Raw genomic sequence first — 17,689 nt, 5'->3', positions numbered from 1 at the left:
AAACACAGGGAATCCAGAACAGATGACTTCTTCAGGACCAGTGGTGAGTGGCGATGCCTGGAGGGTGGAGGGAATGTGGGGTAGAAAGGGGGAACCGACTACAAGAATCTACATATAGCCTCCTCCCTGGGGGATGGACAGCAGAGAAGAGGGTGGGGGACATGTCGGGCAGTGTAACATATGACAAAATAATAATTTATGCATTCTGAGGGTTCATGATGGAGTGGGGAGGGTGGGAGGAAAATGAGCAGCCAATATTAAGGGCTCAAGTAGAAGGCAAATGTGAGAATGATGATGGCGACAAATGTACATATGTGCTTGACACAATGGATGTATATGTGGATTGTGATAAGAATTGTATGAGCCCCCAAAAAATGATTTAAAAAAAAAAAGAAAAATGATTTTGTTGTGCAATAGTAAAACTGCTTGTAGGAACTTTTAAAAAAATCATTTAAAAATTGCTACTACAATCAGTACCAATTTGAACTCCTTGATATCATCTCCCTAAAAAAGCGACATTAAAAATCATTTTATTGGGGGCTCATACAACTCTTATCACAATCCATACATACATCAATTGTGTAAAGCACATTTGTACATTCTTTGCCTTCATCATTCTCAGAACATTTGCTCTTCACTTAAGCCCTTGGCATCAAAAACTACATTTTTTAGAGTAGTTCCAGATATAGTAGTTTGGGTAGTCTAAGAATCGATGTGTACTACAAAAACTCTGCTCCGCCCAGCACAATTCCATTTTTGGGGGTACCCCCTTGTACTTCTCATCCAATTAGAATGTGGAACATAAACTTCACTCACTATCTTATGCCAGCTGACTGAGTTGTTCCACGAGCCTGGTCTTAACCTTGTAAACCAATCCTGCAAAGTGCTTAATATGTGCCTGTTAATGCCCTCTCTTTCTTTTTTTTTTTTGCCCTCTCTTTCTATGTACTTTATTGTATATGTAGATGTATGTACTTACATAGATGGATACCTGCATATAAATATATGCAGTATGTGCCCGCCTACATTCACACATGTGTATTGCTATACACTTGCATGCATACACACTTACACGTGTGTCCCACTATTGTTACTGCACAGTTGTACTGTCCCACTATTGTTACTGCACACATTGACCAAAAATATCCTTTTTTCCTCATGTACTTCTTAGTGATGTAATTTACTTTGATGTTATTTTCCCTGTCCCCTAAAATGACAAATGTCTGCCATCTAAGAGAGTGATCTCCCCCCCTTTCACTTATCCCTAGTATCCACCAGTGAACATGGGTTTCACTATGTATACTCATCAAGTGACTCATACATTACTTACCCTTTTGTGTTTGACCTATTTCACTCAGCACAATCTTTTCCAGGTCTGTCCACCTTACATTTTGAGCGTGCATCGTGAGAGCTGCCTAGTATTCTACGTATGGGCCACTTAAGTAGTTATCATCTTTTTGCTCTTGTGAATGGTGCTGCTCTGAGCAAAGGTTTGCATGTGTCTGATTGTGTCGTTATTGTTAGCTCCGTTGAGCAGATACCTAGCGGTGGTTTTTGAGAAAGCCACATACTGGTTTCTGTTACGGCTGTACCATTTTATAACCCCAGCCCACCAGCAGTGGATAATGGTTTCAGTCTCTACACACCCATGCCGGCATTTGTTGCTTTCTGATTTGTTTGGTTGTCTGTTCGCTTTATTCAGCGCTAATTTTGTTAGGATGAGATAGAATCTCATTGTAGTGTAGTTTTGATTTGCATGTTTGCAAGCATCTTTCTATTTGTGTTAGCCACTTGAATGCCTTCTTTGGTGAAATATCTCTTCATGTCATTGACCCATTTTTTAACTGGAGTTTTTTCTTGTTGAAATTCTCTTCATATTTTAGAAATTAGACCCTTATCAGATATGTTTTTCCAAAAGTTTTTTTCCCAAAGGTATAGGCTCTCGTTACTCTTTTATAGTCTTCTGATGAGCATACGTATTTAATTTCTAGTAAGTTCCAGTGATCTAATTTGACGCTGATGTTTGTGCACTGACTTGTATTTGATAATTTACTTTAGGTCTTTGATCCATTTTACGTTCTCTTTGGGTCCTGTTTTATTTTTCTGCTAGCCTATTTATTAAAGAGATTGCTTTTTCTACATTTAATGGATTTTGACTCTTGTCGATATCTGTTGCCCATAGATGGATTTACTTCCAAATTCTCAATCCTGTTCCCTTGGTTCATGTGTCTGTCAGTACCAGGCCATTTTGATTACTATGACTGTATAATGTTTGTTGAGATTGGGGAAGGACACTGTCTTTATTAATTTTTAATTTGTTGATTAATTTCATTTTGGGGAACTGCACAAAAACAACTCACTAATTCCACAATTTCTATATAATTCAGTGATAATAATGATTTTCTTCATATTGTACAATCATCGTTTTTCCTTTTTCAAGTAATTCCACCATCATTAACTTAAAACTAACCAAGGACAGATTTTAGTAGAGGGGAATGCCTGCATGGTAATGTACATTTCATGCATGGCGTTACCTTACTAAATAGGACTTTTTAACAAGATGGTGACTTTGACAACAAGTTATGGTTGAATGGACAAAGCATGGAACAGTATTTTTCATTTTTCCAGGAAAACCTCAAATACATTCTGGAGGAGAGATACCATCACTGCCGCTAGGCATCCACCCTGCAAAAGCAGGGGCCCAGCCTAGGAAATCACCCCAACCAGGTGTCTGTGACTCTTCTCAAGAAAAGCCACCCAAGACTCCAGCTCCCCAAGCTGAGGAAGAGAGAGAGGATGGTGGGCTCTTCATCCCAATGGGTAGGCTTTCTTTTTATTCTATCTTTAATTTTTACAAAAAGAAAAAAACCGTTTTTGAAGTAGAATATACAGAAAACTATTTATTTGAAGTATACGGTTCATGGAATTTTCATAAGTGGAAGATACGTAGGCATCGGCAGATGAAGAAATAAAACATTACAGTACCCCAGAAGTCACTTTTGCATTCAGTTTCAATTATTATCTAACTCACCCATGAGTAATCACTGTCCTGACTGCTAGCAGCAGTTTGGTTCACCTCCTTTGTATTGTATTTGAATAGAATCATATGTATGCTCTTTTGTGAGTTGCTTTTTTGAATTAACTTTGTATTTATGCAATTTATCCATATTGTTGCATGTAGTGATAGATTGTTTACGTTTGTTCCTGAGTATATTCCATTGCTTAAATAGTCTATATCTTCTTTATTCAATCACCTCTTGATGGACATTTTGATAGTGTCCAGTTGTGGGCTCCTCTGAAAGGAATAGTGCTGCTAACATTTTGCCATAGCTCTTGGTTAACTTGTGTCCTTAAATTCTGTTGTGGCATTACCAGTCGATAGAGTTAGGCCTCAAAATTAAAATTTAAATATTTCTAAATACAACACATACAGAAAAGCACATAGACAGTTTTCTAAAATTTAACAAGTGCTTTTTTATAGATGCATTTTAGCAGATTAAGGCGCATTCCTTTCCCTAGTTTTCTGAGAGTTTTATCATATATTTAGTTTTGTTAAATGTTTTTTTCCCCGTGTTCATATATGGTAAATTACATTGATTTTAGTTTGTCAGATTTATTGAAGCATATATTACATCCAAAAAAATGTATCCAATTAGTTTCCAGAAATGTTGGGGAGCTAATAACAAGGAATACAAGAAATAAGAAAATGTTCTAAAATTGATGAATGTACAACTCTTGATATGATTGAACTATTGAATTGTGATATATGGATTATGTACCAATAAAACTGATCATTTAAAAAAATGTATATTGCCATGTAACTAGCACTACAAACAAGATGTAAAACATTTCTGTCACTCAAAAGTTCTATCATGCCCTTAGCTGCCCTCTCTCTTTGACCCTTAGCAACTATTGATCTCATGTCTGTGCCTATGGTTTTGCCCTTTTTGTACAGTTATGTAGGTGGAATTGTTTTTTACACATCTAGTTTCTTTGACTTCACACACTGGTCCTGAAATTTCTTTTTTTTACTGTAGAATAGTATTCTATATAGAATATAGAGTAGATATACCACAATTTGTTTGTCTATCCACTAGTTGATAGACATTTGGGTTAATTCCTGTCTTTAGCTATTATAATAAAGATTCTATAAACATTCACATAGAGGTCTTTGATGGAAGTTTTCATGTCTCTTGTGTGCGTATTTAATGGTGGGATTTCCGAGTCATGGTAAATGTCTGAGTCATATGGTAAACTTTATAGGAAATTGCCAAGCTGTTTTCTATAGTGGTTGTACTATTTTACATCCCTATCAGTCATCTGTAAGAGTTCTATCTGCATCCTCAATAGCAGTTTCAATCATTTTAATTTTAATGATTCTAGTGGGTGTGTTTGTGGTAGTTAGCTGTGATTTTAAACAGCATTTCTCTAATGAGTAATGGTACTGATTTTTTTCCCTTTCTCTCTCTCTCTTTTTTTATATCCTTTTATTAGGAGCTCATACAATTCTTATCACAATCCATATATACATCAGTTGTGTAAAGCACATTTGTACATTCATTGCCCTCATCGTTCTCAAAACATTTGCTCTCCACCTAAGCCCCTGGCATCAGCTTCTCAAATTTTTCCCTCCCTCCCTCATGAACCCTTGATAATTATAAATTATTATTTTGTCATATCTTGGATACGGATTTTTTTTAAAGTTGAGTTTATCCAGTTTTTCCTTTAAAGTCCATGCTTTTTAATCTAGGAAATCTGCCTCCCTCAAATTTGTAAAACTTTCTTTGTGGTCAACAATCCATTTAAAGCTAATTTTTATATGTAGCATGAGGTAAGGGTTGAGTTTCATATTTTTAGATGTGAATGTTAAGTTACTATTTGTTGAATTTCCTAATAGAATTGCTTTGATAACTTTGTTGAAATCAGTTGTCCGTTTATGTGTGCATCTGCTTCAGATTCTACTCTGCTTTGGCCCTTTTTAAAATGGACTGTTTATTTTAGATTTACAGAGAAGTTGCAGTAATAATGTAGAGAATTCCCACATGTCCATCCAGTGTTACTGATTGTAAACATTTTGCAAAATGGTAAATCAATGATCAAAACTAAGAAATTAACATTTGTACCATACCAAAATTACAAACTAGATTTCACACTTTTTTTTCCTGTTCTAGGATCTAACATTTCATTCAATTGTTTTACTCCTTAGTCTCTTCCAGTCTGTCATAGTTATCAGTCTTGTTATTTAGGACTTGGACACTTTCGTATTTGTGGTATGTAGCTTTCCTTTTTTATTATTTTTGTCTGACTTTGCTATGAGGGAATGCGACCTCATTCAATGAGTTGTGATTATGTGAACTGGTATTATTTCTTCCTTGAGTGTCTCTTCGAAATATACCAGTAAAGTCATTTGGAATTTTTTTTATAGGGAGATTTTTAACGCTGAATTCAATTTTTTTAGTAGATTTGGTTATTTCTTCTTCAGTGACCTTTAGACATTTGCTCTTTTTCTTCTAATACTGGTAATTTGTGTCTTCTCTTTTTCTTTTGATTATTGATATTTTTGGCTACAGGCTTCTCAAAGTGGTTGGTCTTCATAAAAGACAAGCTTTTGATTTCTTTAATAGTCTATTTAATTGATTGTTGCCCTTGTCTGTATTTTTTTCTGTTTGCTAACTTTTAGTTTAGTCATCTTTTCTAGTTTCATAACATGGAAGTTTATATTACTGATGTGAGATCATTTTAGTTTTCTAGATAATAATACTTAGTGTATCTTTTTTTTTTAAGCTTAAGCTGTGCTCCATGGTATTGATGTATTATTTTTACTAATACTCAGCTCACAATATTTTCTAATTTCCTTTGTATTTCTTTTTTTTGTTGTTGCTTTACTTTTATTTATTTATTTTTAATCATTTTATTAGGGGTTCATACAACTCTTATCACAATCCCTTTGTATTTCTTTTCACCCATGGATTACTTTGATGTACGTTGTTTAATTCCAGATAATTATTTTCCAACTATCTTTGCTACTAATTTCTAATTTAATTACCTTGAAGTCAGATCATACTTTGCACTTGATTATTATTTTTTACTTTGTATTATTTTAGTCCTTTTACATACTGAGATGTTTTCCTCTCCATGACCCAGAATTTTGTCTATCTTGCTAATTCTTCCATGTTCATTTGAAAAGAAATGTACTATTTTTTTGATACCATTTTATAAATGATAGCTTTGTATCTCCTTTCAGATTTATCAGTTTTAGCTCTGTATATTTTGAAGCTCTGCTTTTAGGGCATATACCTTGATTGATTGATTGATTTTAGCTACTAAAGCAGCTTTTCTGCAATAAGCCTGTTAAGACAGATTACTTAGAAAACACACATATAACTAAAGAAGTATTATAATAGAATCATGGAAACCTCTATTAAACAGAAATATCAAAATATGAAATGCTGACATAATCCATCTAGATCTGTACAATTCTTTTTTTAAAAATCATTTTATTGGGGTTCTTACAGTTTTTAAAAAAAATAATTTTATTTTATTTTATTTCTTTTGAAGATTTCTTTTATGTTGTTTTTAATCATTTTTGGGGGTGCTTGTACAACTCATCACTATCCGTACATCCATCCATTGTGTCAAGCACATTTGTACGTTTGTTGCCATCATCATTCTCAAAACATTTGCTTTCTACTTGAGCCCTTGATATTAGTTCTCCCCCCCTCCCCCCATGAACCCTTGATAATCCTTAAATTATTATTTTTTTCATGTCTTACACTGACTGCTGTCTCCCTTCACCCACTTTTCTGCCGTCTGTCAGAAAACCCCCCGGGAGGGGGTTATATATATATAGATCATCGTGATCGGTTCCCTACTTCTCCCCCCACCTTCACCTTCCCTCCTGCTATTGCTACTCTCGTTATTGGTCCTGAGGGTTTATCTGCCGTGGATTCCCTTTGTGGAGAGCTTTTATCTTTACCAGTGTACATGCTCTGGTCTAGCTGGATTTGTAAAGTAGAATTGGGGTCATGATAGTGGAGGGGCAGGAAGCATTAAAGAATTAGAGCAGGTTCTCAGCCTTTGGGTTGTGACCCCTTTGGGGGTCGAATGACCTTTTCACAGGGGGCACCTGAGTCATACAGTAAGAAAATTACAGTTAGGAAGCCACAGTGAAAATAATTTTATGGTTGGGGGGAGGGTCATCATAACATGAGGAACTATATTAAAGGGTCGTGGCATTAGGAAGGCTAAAAACCATTGAACAAGAGGAAAGTTGTATTTTTTGTAGGTACTATACTGCACCCTGACTGGATCGTCTCTTCCTTGTTACCCTTACGTAAGGGGATGTCCACTTGTCTGCAGATGGGCTTTGGGTCTCCACTCCGCTCTCCCTCTCATTCACAAATATATGCTTTTTTGTTTTGGGTCTTTGATGACTGATACCTGATCCTATCAATACCTCAAGGTCACACAGGCTGATGTGCTTCTTCCATCTGGGCTTTATTGTTTCTCAGTTAAATGGCCACTTGTTTATCTTCAAGTCTTTAAAACCCCGGATGCTGTATCTTTTGATAGCCAGGGACCATCAGCTTTCTTGACAATATTTGCTTATGCACCCATTTTGCCTTCAGCGATCCTATAAGGGAAGGTGAGTATCACAGAATGCCAGGTTATTAGACAAAGTGTTCTTGCTTCGAGGGAGTACTTGAGTGGAGGCCCAATATCCATCTGCTGCCTTAATACTTAACAAATAAATATGTGTACATAGAGCTATTTCCCTATCATTATATATACCATATATACTCGAGTGTAAGCCGAGTTTTTCAGCACATTTTTTTTTTTCAGCACATTTTTAATGCAGTTTTTGTCGTAAAATTAGGTACCTCGGCGGATATTTGGGTGGGCTTATAATCAGGTATATACTGTAAATATATTTATATATGTACATGCCTCTATTTTAGTTCTGTACAATTCTGAAGGCAATGTTTCCAGTTCTTTTAACCCTTCCACTCAAATTCTGTGCTCTTCTGATTACACTATATCACAGAGGTTTTTCCATCCTTTAGGGACTCAAATTTTCCTTTTAAATGTCCTTCAAGTTTTAAGAACAAAAAGAAGTCTGAAGGGTAAGATCAGGGAGGGGGAATAGGGTAAGATATTCCAATGAAATTCTCCTAAGACAGCCCTTGCTGTCCTTGAAGAATGAGCAGCAGCATTGTCATGATGAAAAAAATTTCTTGGCCTTTTTCTTGTCAATGTAGTTTTTCATTTTCATAAACATTCTTCATAATACACTCCCTTGATAATCTTTTGTTCTTTGAGAAAATCTGTCAAAACAAGCCCTTTTGAATCCCAAAAAACATGCTGTAACCTTGAGAACTGCTCTCTTGGCTTTGAATTTAGGCCCAAAGTTGTTCTCGGATGCCACTATTTTGATGGAACCTTTTCTTAAAGCACTTTGACAAGAGTTAAGACAAGTATAATACTGAGAGAACTTGTCTGCAACCATCCTCTGATTGCAGAATCAGGTTCAAACACGTTTTATTTGGAATAAACATTTTATTTGTATGAACTTCAACCCTAGTACAGCGGTTCTCAACCTGTGGGTCGCGACCCCTTTGGAGGGGGTTGAACAACCCTTTCACAGTGGTCGCCCACTTCATAACAACAGCAAAATTATACTTATGAAGTAGCAACGAAAATAATTTTATAGTTGGGGGGTCACCACAATATGAGGAACTGTATTAAAGGGTCGCTTTCTCCCCTCACCCTCCCCTAATCCTCCTGGTATCTCTACTCTCATTGTTGGCCCTGAGGGGTTTATCTGTCCTGGATTTCCTGTGTTGTGGGTTCTTATATGTAACGTGTGCATCTTCTGGTCTAATCCGATTTGTAAGGTAGAATTGAGGTCATGATAGTGGGGGGAAGGGAGCACCAAAGAACTGGAGGAAAGTTGTGTGTTTCATCGGTGCTATACTGCACCCTGACTGGCTCATCTCTTCCCTGTGACCCCTCTGTGAGGGGATGTCCAATTGTTTACAGATGACCCCTCTGTGAGGGGATGTCCAATGTGTCTCCACTCCATGCCGCTCCCCCATTCACATTGGGTATGATTCACCATTAGCAAATACAGTGAAGCAAGCTGATGGTGCCCGGCTATTAAAAGATATTGCATCCGAGGTCTTGAAGACTTGAAGATAAACACCCTTAGATGCCTGCTTAGATGCCTGATGCCTGGTCCCTTCGACACCTCGTGATCACACAGGCTGGTGTGCTGCTTCCATGTGGGTTTTGTTGCTTCTGAGCTAGATGGCTGCTTGTTTATCTTCAAGTCTTTAAGACCCCAGACCCTATATCTTTGGTAGCCGGGCACCATCAGCTTTCTTCACCACATTTGCTTATGCACCCATTTTTGTCTTCAGTGATTGTCAGGAAGGTGAGCATCACAGAATAAAATTTGTATGTTACGTTAATTTTTGTTCCTTACTAGTTCTTTTTACTTTGAGTTTTGTTAAATTTTCTCGTTGACTTCATGCAAGAATTTCTTTTGTAATGTGTCTAAAGCCAAAAATGTCCTTAAAAGTATTTAAAAAAAATTTTTTTTGTTGTGATTTGGGTAAAAGTTTACAGAGTAAATCGATTCTATTTTCAGGAGTTTATTTACATCTTGTTTTGTGAATTGATTGCAGTTCTCACTATGCTACAATATCCATCCTTCCCACTTCCTCCAGGAGTGTACTGTTTCCATTCATCTTACTTATTTCTTGCTGCCTTCTGAGCTTTATTCCTGGGCAAATGCTGTCCTTTTGGTCTAAGAAGCATAGCACTTCCCAGAGTTGCTGTCCACTTTACATGCTGGTTTAATGTTTGGCCATGGGGCTGGGTTCAGTTCCAGGCTTGAAGGATGTCTAATGGCTAGACAGAGTCTCAGGGCTTCCCCCAGTCTCAGACACAAAACCTGCTTTTTCTCTGATTTTGTGTTTTGTTCCATTATATCCCCACCCCCACCCCCTGCCGGCCTTCTATTCAGAACCACCTATTGTGAACCTTACAGAGTGATCAACAATGCAGATTCAGTGATGTCCTCTGAAATAAATTCATCTGGATGGAGGGGCAGGTGTCCATGTAGTTGGGATTGGACCTGGCCCCTCAGACCTCTTCACTGGTTCCCTACTCCATGCCGGCAGGTTGCATTCACACCTTGGAGCACAGGGTTAAAGTCTGGTCCCTCTTTTCCTGTGGAGATATGAACAATACCCTCCCCTTGGGTGGGTTAGTGCCCTGTTCCCCCGCTACCCATTTCTTTTTTATTTCAACTCAGTGCTCCAAGATGTGAGTATTTTCTTTTTTACCACTTTCCCTATTGTCATGTTATCGAAGGAAAAATCAGATTTTAGTTATTTTTTTGAGTTTAATCTTCATAAGGTAACTTTCTTATGTTAGATTGCTTGCAATCGGTAGTGTTCCACTATTTAAAAACTAACATATAATGAATTAGTTTTAAAATAGAGTACGATACTGAGAGAGTAATATGGTGAAGACCTACGATTACCTGTTCCTGGGGAAGACCTGGGTCCTGTTCCATTTCTCTGAGAATGCCTTCAATTCCACCTTCATCTCTGCCATGGGAATTGACTTTAAAATTAGAACCATAGAGCTCAATGACAAGAGAATCAAACTGCAGATCTGGGACACAGCTGGTCAGGAGCGGTTCGGAAGATCACCACCGTCTACTACCAGGGCACCATGGGCCTCATGCTGGTCTACGCCGTCACCAACGAGAAGTCTTTTGACAACATCCGGAACTGGATCCGGAATATTGAGCATGCCTCTGCCGACGTCGAAAAGATAATCCTGGGGGAATAAGTGTGACGTGAACGACAAAAGACAGGTTTCCAAGGAGGGAGGAGAGAAGCTGGCCCTGGACTACGGGATCAAGTTCATGGAGACCAGCGCCAAAGCCAACACCAATGTCAAGAATGCCTTCTTCACACTCGCCAAAGACATCAAAGCAAAAATGGACAAAAATTGTATGGCAACAGCCCCCAGGGGAGCACCAGGGAGTCAAGATGACACCCTACCAGCAGAAGAGAGGCAGCTTTTTCCCATGTGTTCTTCTGTGAGGAATGCGCCTTACCTGAGCTCTGCTCAGCCCAACTGACTGTGCCTGTTCTGAGCCAGCCCCTCGCTCGCTGGGGCCTCCCTGTCTCCAACGCCCGCCCAGGCCAAGGCCATGGGCTCAGGGCCCCCAGAACGAAATAGAGAAATTGTTTATTTTAGTAACTGCCTGGTCTCTCTCAGCTCTGGAGATGGAGTAAGTTAGCAGTGCGCTATTTTCCGGTGATGTCTGCGGAGCGGGCCTGCGCGCCAGGTTACCAGGAAGCACGGGACCACAGCGAGTCCTGCTGCAGCTCTGCTGGTGGCCCCCTGGCCAGTGAGGGCCCCCGCCTGGGCTCTTCCAGGTGCCTTCCACCACTGCCCAAGCTGGGTGATGGCGCTCCAGATCCGGGACACAGCTGCCCAGCAACCCCAGCTCCTGTTGCCTCTGCCCTCAGTTCAGTTTGGAGAAATGACAGAGCTGTCCCTGCCCCACACCCTCTTTTTTACTGTTAAGCCAAAGGGAAGCACAAATTACAGGAAGCCCAGGCAGAGCGCCAGGAGGAAAGAAGCCAGAATGGGTCTCCTGCCTGTGGCCCTGTAAGACCCGCTGCTGTCCCTGCTGAAGGGTTGCTCTCGGTGGTCGCTGCAAGCCACAGTGACACTCACCCACTCAGCCCCCAGGGGCAGGACACCACTGTCAGCACCACAATGGTCCCACCCCGCTTCATCCTTCACCCAATGTCACTCCTTCAGATTCTCCGGGCCATGAGGGGACCAGTCTCCAATCCCAGCCACAGAGTCAGAAGACTGGGCCATCTGCTTCTTGGGCTGAGTGTCCGGCAGAGACACACACATTCCACATGGCCAGACTGCTGCACGGCCGCCCTGCGGCATCCAGTAGGCCTCGCCAGCTTCTCTGTGGGCAGCTCCCTAGGGACTGCAGGACTGGGACCGGGTGGCATGTACCTTTCCCCTGTTCCCATCTCTTTCTCACCCCCACTTCCCCCAGCTACTGTCAGTCCAAGCCATTGGTATAACAATTCCTTCATTTAGGAATTAAAACCCAATGAATCAGCAGTAGTTTGTTCTCTGGAATCGTTAACATGCTCTGCTTACATCCATCAATGCACTTAAGGAAAACCACCCAATGAATTAAAGCTCATCTTAAAGCTTGTGGCAAAAAAAAAAATAGAGTACGATACAATTAAGTTATCTGCCCTCTTTGGATTGCATATATAATATGTTGACATTTGAATGTATTGGTATTTGTTATATATGCATATTTCCTTAAAAACTTAGCATCAAAATCAGAGGAGAAATATATTTGATATAATTTAGGCATTCATGTAAATAAAGATGGTTTAATTCCACAGGGATAGTTTTGAGTCCACATTTACGATATCACAATTTTAAATAGAATTATGCTAATCCTAATGATTTTTCTGTGAAAAGATGTGTGGTGTGAATTCCATTATTGCCATTTTAATTCTATACTAGCTTTTCACACTTGTTACTTATGTATATAAAATTTTATTGTAATTTTTATTGGAGTTAAAAGTTGATATATGTTAAACAGTGTCTACTCTGAATTATTTGTTATTGGTTCAAAACATGATAATTCTTGAAAACAGTAAAACTTTAGAAAATTTATAGCAATTTGATGTTATAGCCCCATTTTTAATTTTTTAAAAGTGTGAGTTGGCAATGGATTGGCAAAATAAACCTTCACTACAGCTGATTTGAGGAGTACTTTTTTTTTTTTAACAAATGCACAATTTTATTTATTTACTTTTAAGTTTAAATTCTTGAGGGGTACAGCATCCCACGGATTCTGTGTCCAACAGCCTTAGCAGGTAGGTTGCTCCGGAATTTGGCCCGAACCATGCCACTGTTTCCATGGGCCCAAGTTACCTTTCCCCAGCTGACTCTGGTTCTGTTAGGTTTGCCGCCAGGAGCCACTGTGTTGTTCTTTGCTTTGTACACATAAGCACATCTCTTGCTTAAATAAAATTCCGTTTCATCTCGGGCGTAAACACCTTCAATTTTAAGAAGAGCTGTGTGCTCCCTCTGGTTCCGTAGACCCCGTTTACAGACAGCGAAAATGGCCTTGGACCACAGCCTTCCAGACATAGTTGCCGTTTAGAAGTCCTGTTCCCAGCAGGCCTCCACAGGCTCCAATATGGCGGGAGAAGTACTGTTTTAAAGACCATTTTTCTTCTCATATTCTACCCATGTAAAATTTTACTAATATTAGCTTTTTCCATTGCCAGCTTCCTCTTTTGGCCTTCATTAAAAAATTATCTGTAATATTTCCATTTATTATAAACTTTACCTAAATTGACTTGTTTTGGAATTTGCATACACTTGGATGCTTTTTTTCTTTAATCATTTTATTGGGGGCTCGTACAATTCTTATCACAATCCATACATCCATCCATTGTGTCAAGCACTTATGTACATTTGTTGCCCTCATCATTCTCAAAACATTTACCTTCTACTTTAGCCTTTAATATCGGCTGCTCATTTTCCCCCTCCCTCCTCCCTCTCCCCTCCTTTGGCCTTCATTTTTATGAGTTTTTGTTTTCTTGGGGCAAATTTTATAGGTCTAAGTTTTGTAAAGATTAAAATTTTTTGCAATAAATTTTTTCCTTATTTAAAAATAAATGTATTGTGCTAAAATATATATATCACAAAATTTATGTCATTTTAACCTGCATTAAATTTTAGCTAATAGCAATGAAAAATAGTATTAATAGTTTTAATTTATGTCTTTCCTATCACACTTTTTTCCTGGACCAGTTTTGGCCATTAATAAGATCTTCTCAGGTGTCAGTAATCATGTTTTTGTTGTGCACCTATGAAGTCATTGTTCATGTAATGATGTTAGCAGAGAAAGGTGAATGGCAAAAGCCAATAATAGCTGGCTAGACTTGTCCACTTCAGAAAGGTTGCAAAAGTGGAGAGAGGAGGATAGGGGAGAGCAGACTGAGGGGACGTGGTAACTGAGGCGAGCAGCTGTTGTAGGCAGAACTTCAGGGAAAGAAATGTATGAAGACGGTGTTTAGAACGTTTGCTGTGTGCTATGCTATTTTATTTCCCTTTTTTCTGCTTACCTCAAAGCCCTTTATAAAACATAAATTACTTCCTTTATAATGATAAAGGAACGCTGTCATTTTGGGGGGATTTATTGGAGTTTTCTTTCCGTCTTACCACTTTTGTGGGATAAACATTAAGCCTACCCTTTTTTGTTTACTTTACAAAAATATAAGATTTGTATGTTTGGAATTTGGCCCCCCCCCCCTCTTTGTAATCATTATTAGGAGAATTTCTTTGTCATTAAAAATTCTTTCTAGTGGGGGTGGCGCGGGGTAAAAGGGAGCCAATATCAAGGAGTCCAGGAAGAAAAAGAATGTTTGGAAACGGATTGTGGTAGTAATTGTACAACACTGCTTGACGTGATTGAACTATGGAATGTTATGATTATATGTATTAACTCCCAATAGTAATAAAATAAATACAAAAAGATTCTTTTTAGACATTTTTTACAACTCCCTTGCTAAAAAAGACTTTTTAATGTCTCATTTATAGTCCGTTGTATGAATACAACAGTAATCACTCAACCATTCCTTTTATTGAACATTTAGATATTTTCATATGTTTGCTGAAGTGATGTGATGAATATCATACTTATCAGTCATTGCATGTGTAATTATTTCCTGAAAAATCATTATTTGGTTGAAACTTGTGAACATTTTTGTCAAACTCTTAATTTATGCTTGCAAAACTGATTGTTTTAAGTTTTGTTTTGTTTTTTAATCATTTTAGTGGGAGCTCTTACAGATCTTAATATCCAGTCACATCAAGCAGTATTGTACAATCCATTTGAAAACATTTTCTTTGTTTTTGAACTCCTTGATATCCGCTTCTCTTTAGCCCCTCCTTCTCCCTGTTTTAAGTTATCAGTGACTTTTCACTGAGCAAATATACTACTAAGGAGCAGTCATCTTAAAGGTTATACAGTCATTTTAAGTAGAGAAGTTCCTCTTGATACTATCCATTGTCTCTGACCCCTTATTTTCAGAACAGAAGTAGCTGAGATAAAAGAACTTTATTTTGATATTTTATGAGAATCTATTCCAGGCCTTACCAAATTCTAATGGTCAAAATATTCCTTTTTTCCAGTTATATATATGTGTTCCTTTCTTTTAGGATAGCAATTTAGCAACCACTTGCAGTCTAGTTGATTTTGAGTAATGGTGACCCCCCTGTGTGCCAGAGCAGGACTGTATTCAATAGGGTTTTCAATAACTGAAGGGTTTGCAATGATTGATTTTTCGGAAGTAGATTGGCAGGCCTTTTTCTGAGGTTCCTCTCCATGAATTGAAACCTCCAACTTTTAGTTAGCAGAACAGCTTGCTACTGTTTGCATCATACTTTGTCCCCCCTTTTTTTAATAGTTGAGGGAATAAATTCTTTATTTTTAGTTGGTTCCTCTTTCTCTTCTCTACACTGAGTAATATTATAATAATGATAAATTATATTTATATTGTAATTTTTTTGTTATAAAACACTTTGTGTATATTATTCAATTTAATCTCCATGAAATTCCTGATGAACAGATATCCATCTTTTACCAAAGGAAAAAATGACTCTATTACTAAGAATATAAACCCAGGGCTTCTGACGTTATATCTGGGCTGTTTGAGTGATGATGACACTGCAGATTTTAGAGTTAAGAGTGGTTGACTTCAAAACATAACTCTCACTACTTTACGGGGTTGTATGAGAGGTTCAGTGAAGTAATATGCATAAAGTTCACAGAGAGTTCCTGGCATAAAACAAGAGCTATTACTGCCGCTGGTAGTAACATCTTCACCACACCACTCCTTTCTTCACATTGTCATTGATTTCTAGGGCCAGAGAATGGAAGCTTGTTTCCCTATTAATGGTGTCTCTCTGGGCTAACTGATTGGGCAGCTGTTTGGGAGATCCTGACGATGCTCTTGGTGTATTTGCAGAAGAACAAGACAATGAAGAAAGTGAGAAAAAGCGAAAAAAGAAAAAGGGTACCAAGAGGAAACGAGATGGAAGAGGTCAGGACGAAGGGACTGTGGCTTATGACCCTAAACTGGATGACATGCTTGACCGAACCTTAGAGGATGGCGCCAAACAGCACAATCTAACAGCGGTCAACGTGAGAAACATCCTGCATGTGAGTGGGATGGGGCTGGACAGCTCTGTAGTTGTAAGGGACAGTTTCCAAAGGAAGCAGATAAAATTATTCAGAAAATCCTGACTCTTAGTACATAAATGATTTATTTGTGGGTTGCTGTTGCAAATTATTTTGCATTTCAACGAGGTTTTCTTTCTTTGCACATAGCACATGTTTGAAAGCTTTGTAGGAAAGATAAAACTATTTCTGTTTTCTTGTTCTGCTGTGATTCTTGATTGTAATGTTTAGCAGTTATGTAGATGATAATGCTGACAATAGATTTTTCCTTTTGTGAGTTAAAATGTATGCAAAAATGCCCGATTAACAATTTACTGTACAAAAAACCCCCACAGTTTACTGTACTTCGTACATATCTAAATCCTGTTCTTTGCTATAAAGCAGCACAGCTATGTGCAGTCTGATTACTCATTGTCATATGCCATATGGTTAGTTACCTCAGATCTTCCCTAAGCAACCTGGCTCTAACCTACGAGTGGCTTTGGGGTCTTCGCTGCCTCGTTATTGGAAGCTCTCTCTGCTTCAATCCAGAGCCTGCTTTTGCTGCTTTGCTTTCACCTTAGCTTAAGCCCAATTTGAAGTGATGGGGGATATCTAGCATTTGTTTGTCTTCTACATGTCATGTATCTAGCAGAGATACAGAGAGATGAGTATTGTGTAGAAGACAAAACACTTGTTTCATACAGTGAAATGTCACCTTTCTGCAGGAAGTAATCACAAATGAACATGTGGTAGCAATGATGAAAGCAGCCATCAGCGAGACAGAAGACATGCCAATGTTTGTGAGTACTTGCTTATCACCCTTCCCATGTCATGGAACAGTTACCTGTAAAATGCCTGGCGTAAAAAGTCAGTTCGATACTGAAAAGTAGTTTTACTGCTAGGAGCAAAGCTAGCATCTCAATCCCCAAGAATTACAAACTCAACTTCATTGTTTCCTTCCCACCATCCCCTCCGTAGGAGCCTAAAATGACACGCTCCAAGCTGAAGGAAGTAGTGGAGAAAGGAGTGGTGAGTCTTCTGTTTTTGTATTGCTTATTTCACTTGGAAATTAGATTGAATTTCAGGTTATTTGTAGGGAAAGAAGCATAGGAAATACTTATTGAGGTCTAAGTTTGCCTCTTTAAAGAAATATTTGTAAAAGATAAAGAATATATGAAAACATTATCATGAGTTTTGTTTTTTAAAAAAATAATTTTATTGGGGGCTCGTACAACTCTTATCACAATCCATACATCCTTGTGTCAAGCAATTTGTACATTTATTGCCATCATTTTCAAAACATTTTCTTTCTACTTGAGCCCTTGGTATCAGCTTCTCATCCCACCCCCACCCCCGCACCCTCCCTCCCCTACCAACCCT

At 38.4% G+C, this 17,689-nt stretch overlaps 2 protein-coding genes and 1 pseudogene across 5 annotated transcripts in view; 2 read left to right on the top strand and 1 right to left on the bottom strand.

The window, feature by feature from the left end:
- GON4L (gon-4 like) overlaps positions 1-17,689 on the top strand; it is an 89,608-nt gene that overhangs the window by 17,327 nt on the left and 54,592 nt on the right. For 3 of the 4 annotated variants that reach the window (XM_045298330.1, XM_045298329.1, XM_045298328.1), the window contains exons 3-6: positions 2,629-2,820; positions 16,116-16,309; positions 17,035-17,109; positions 17,288-17,338. In XM_045298330.1, the coding sequence (XP_045154265.1) occupies positions 2,629-2,820; positions 16,116-16,309; positions 17,035-17,109; positions 17,288-17,338 (512 nt within the window). The remainder of the gene's footprint in view (positions 1-2,628; positions 2,821-16,115; positions 16,310-17,034; positions 17,110-17,287; positions 17,339-17,689) is intronic. The other variant, XM_045298331.1, reaches the window with a different exon arrangement.
- Positions 10,529-11,120, top strand: LOC105979718 (annotated as a pseudogene).
- Positions 12,857-13,227, bottom strand: LOC105979720 (60S ribosomal protein L35a-like). Its single transcript, XM_045298334.1, has one exon. It carries the CDS (start codon positions 13,225-13,227, stop codon positions 12,895-12,897), a length of 333 nt encoding a protein of 110 aa, XP_045154269.1. The 3' UTR covers positions 12,857-12,894.

Source organism: Echinops telfairi, unplaced genomic scaffold (assembly GCF_000313985.2).
Source record: "Echinops telfairi isolate 266 unplaced genomic scaffold, ASM31398v2 ScPeMD7_7425;HRSCAF=8463, whole genome shotgun sequence".
Taxonomy (NCBI): domain Eukaryota; kingdom Metazoa; phylum Chordata; class Mammalia; order Afrosoricida; family Tenrecidae; genus Echinops; species Echinops telfairi.
The sequence above is the reverse complement of the archived record's forward strand: the minus strand, read 5'-3'. Positions and strand labels throughout refer to the sequence as shown.

What these genes read in the sequence shown, in the direction of transcription:
- LOC105979720 (XM_045298334.1), bottom strand. Translation starts at nt 13,227, where the DNA reads ATGTCTGGAAGGCTGTGGTCCAAGGCCATTTTCGCTGTCTGTAAACGG.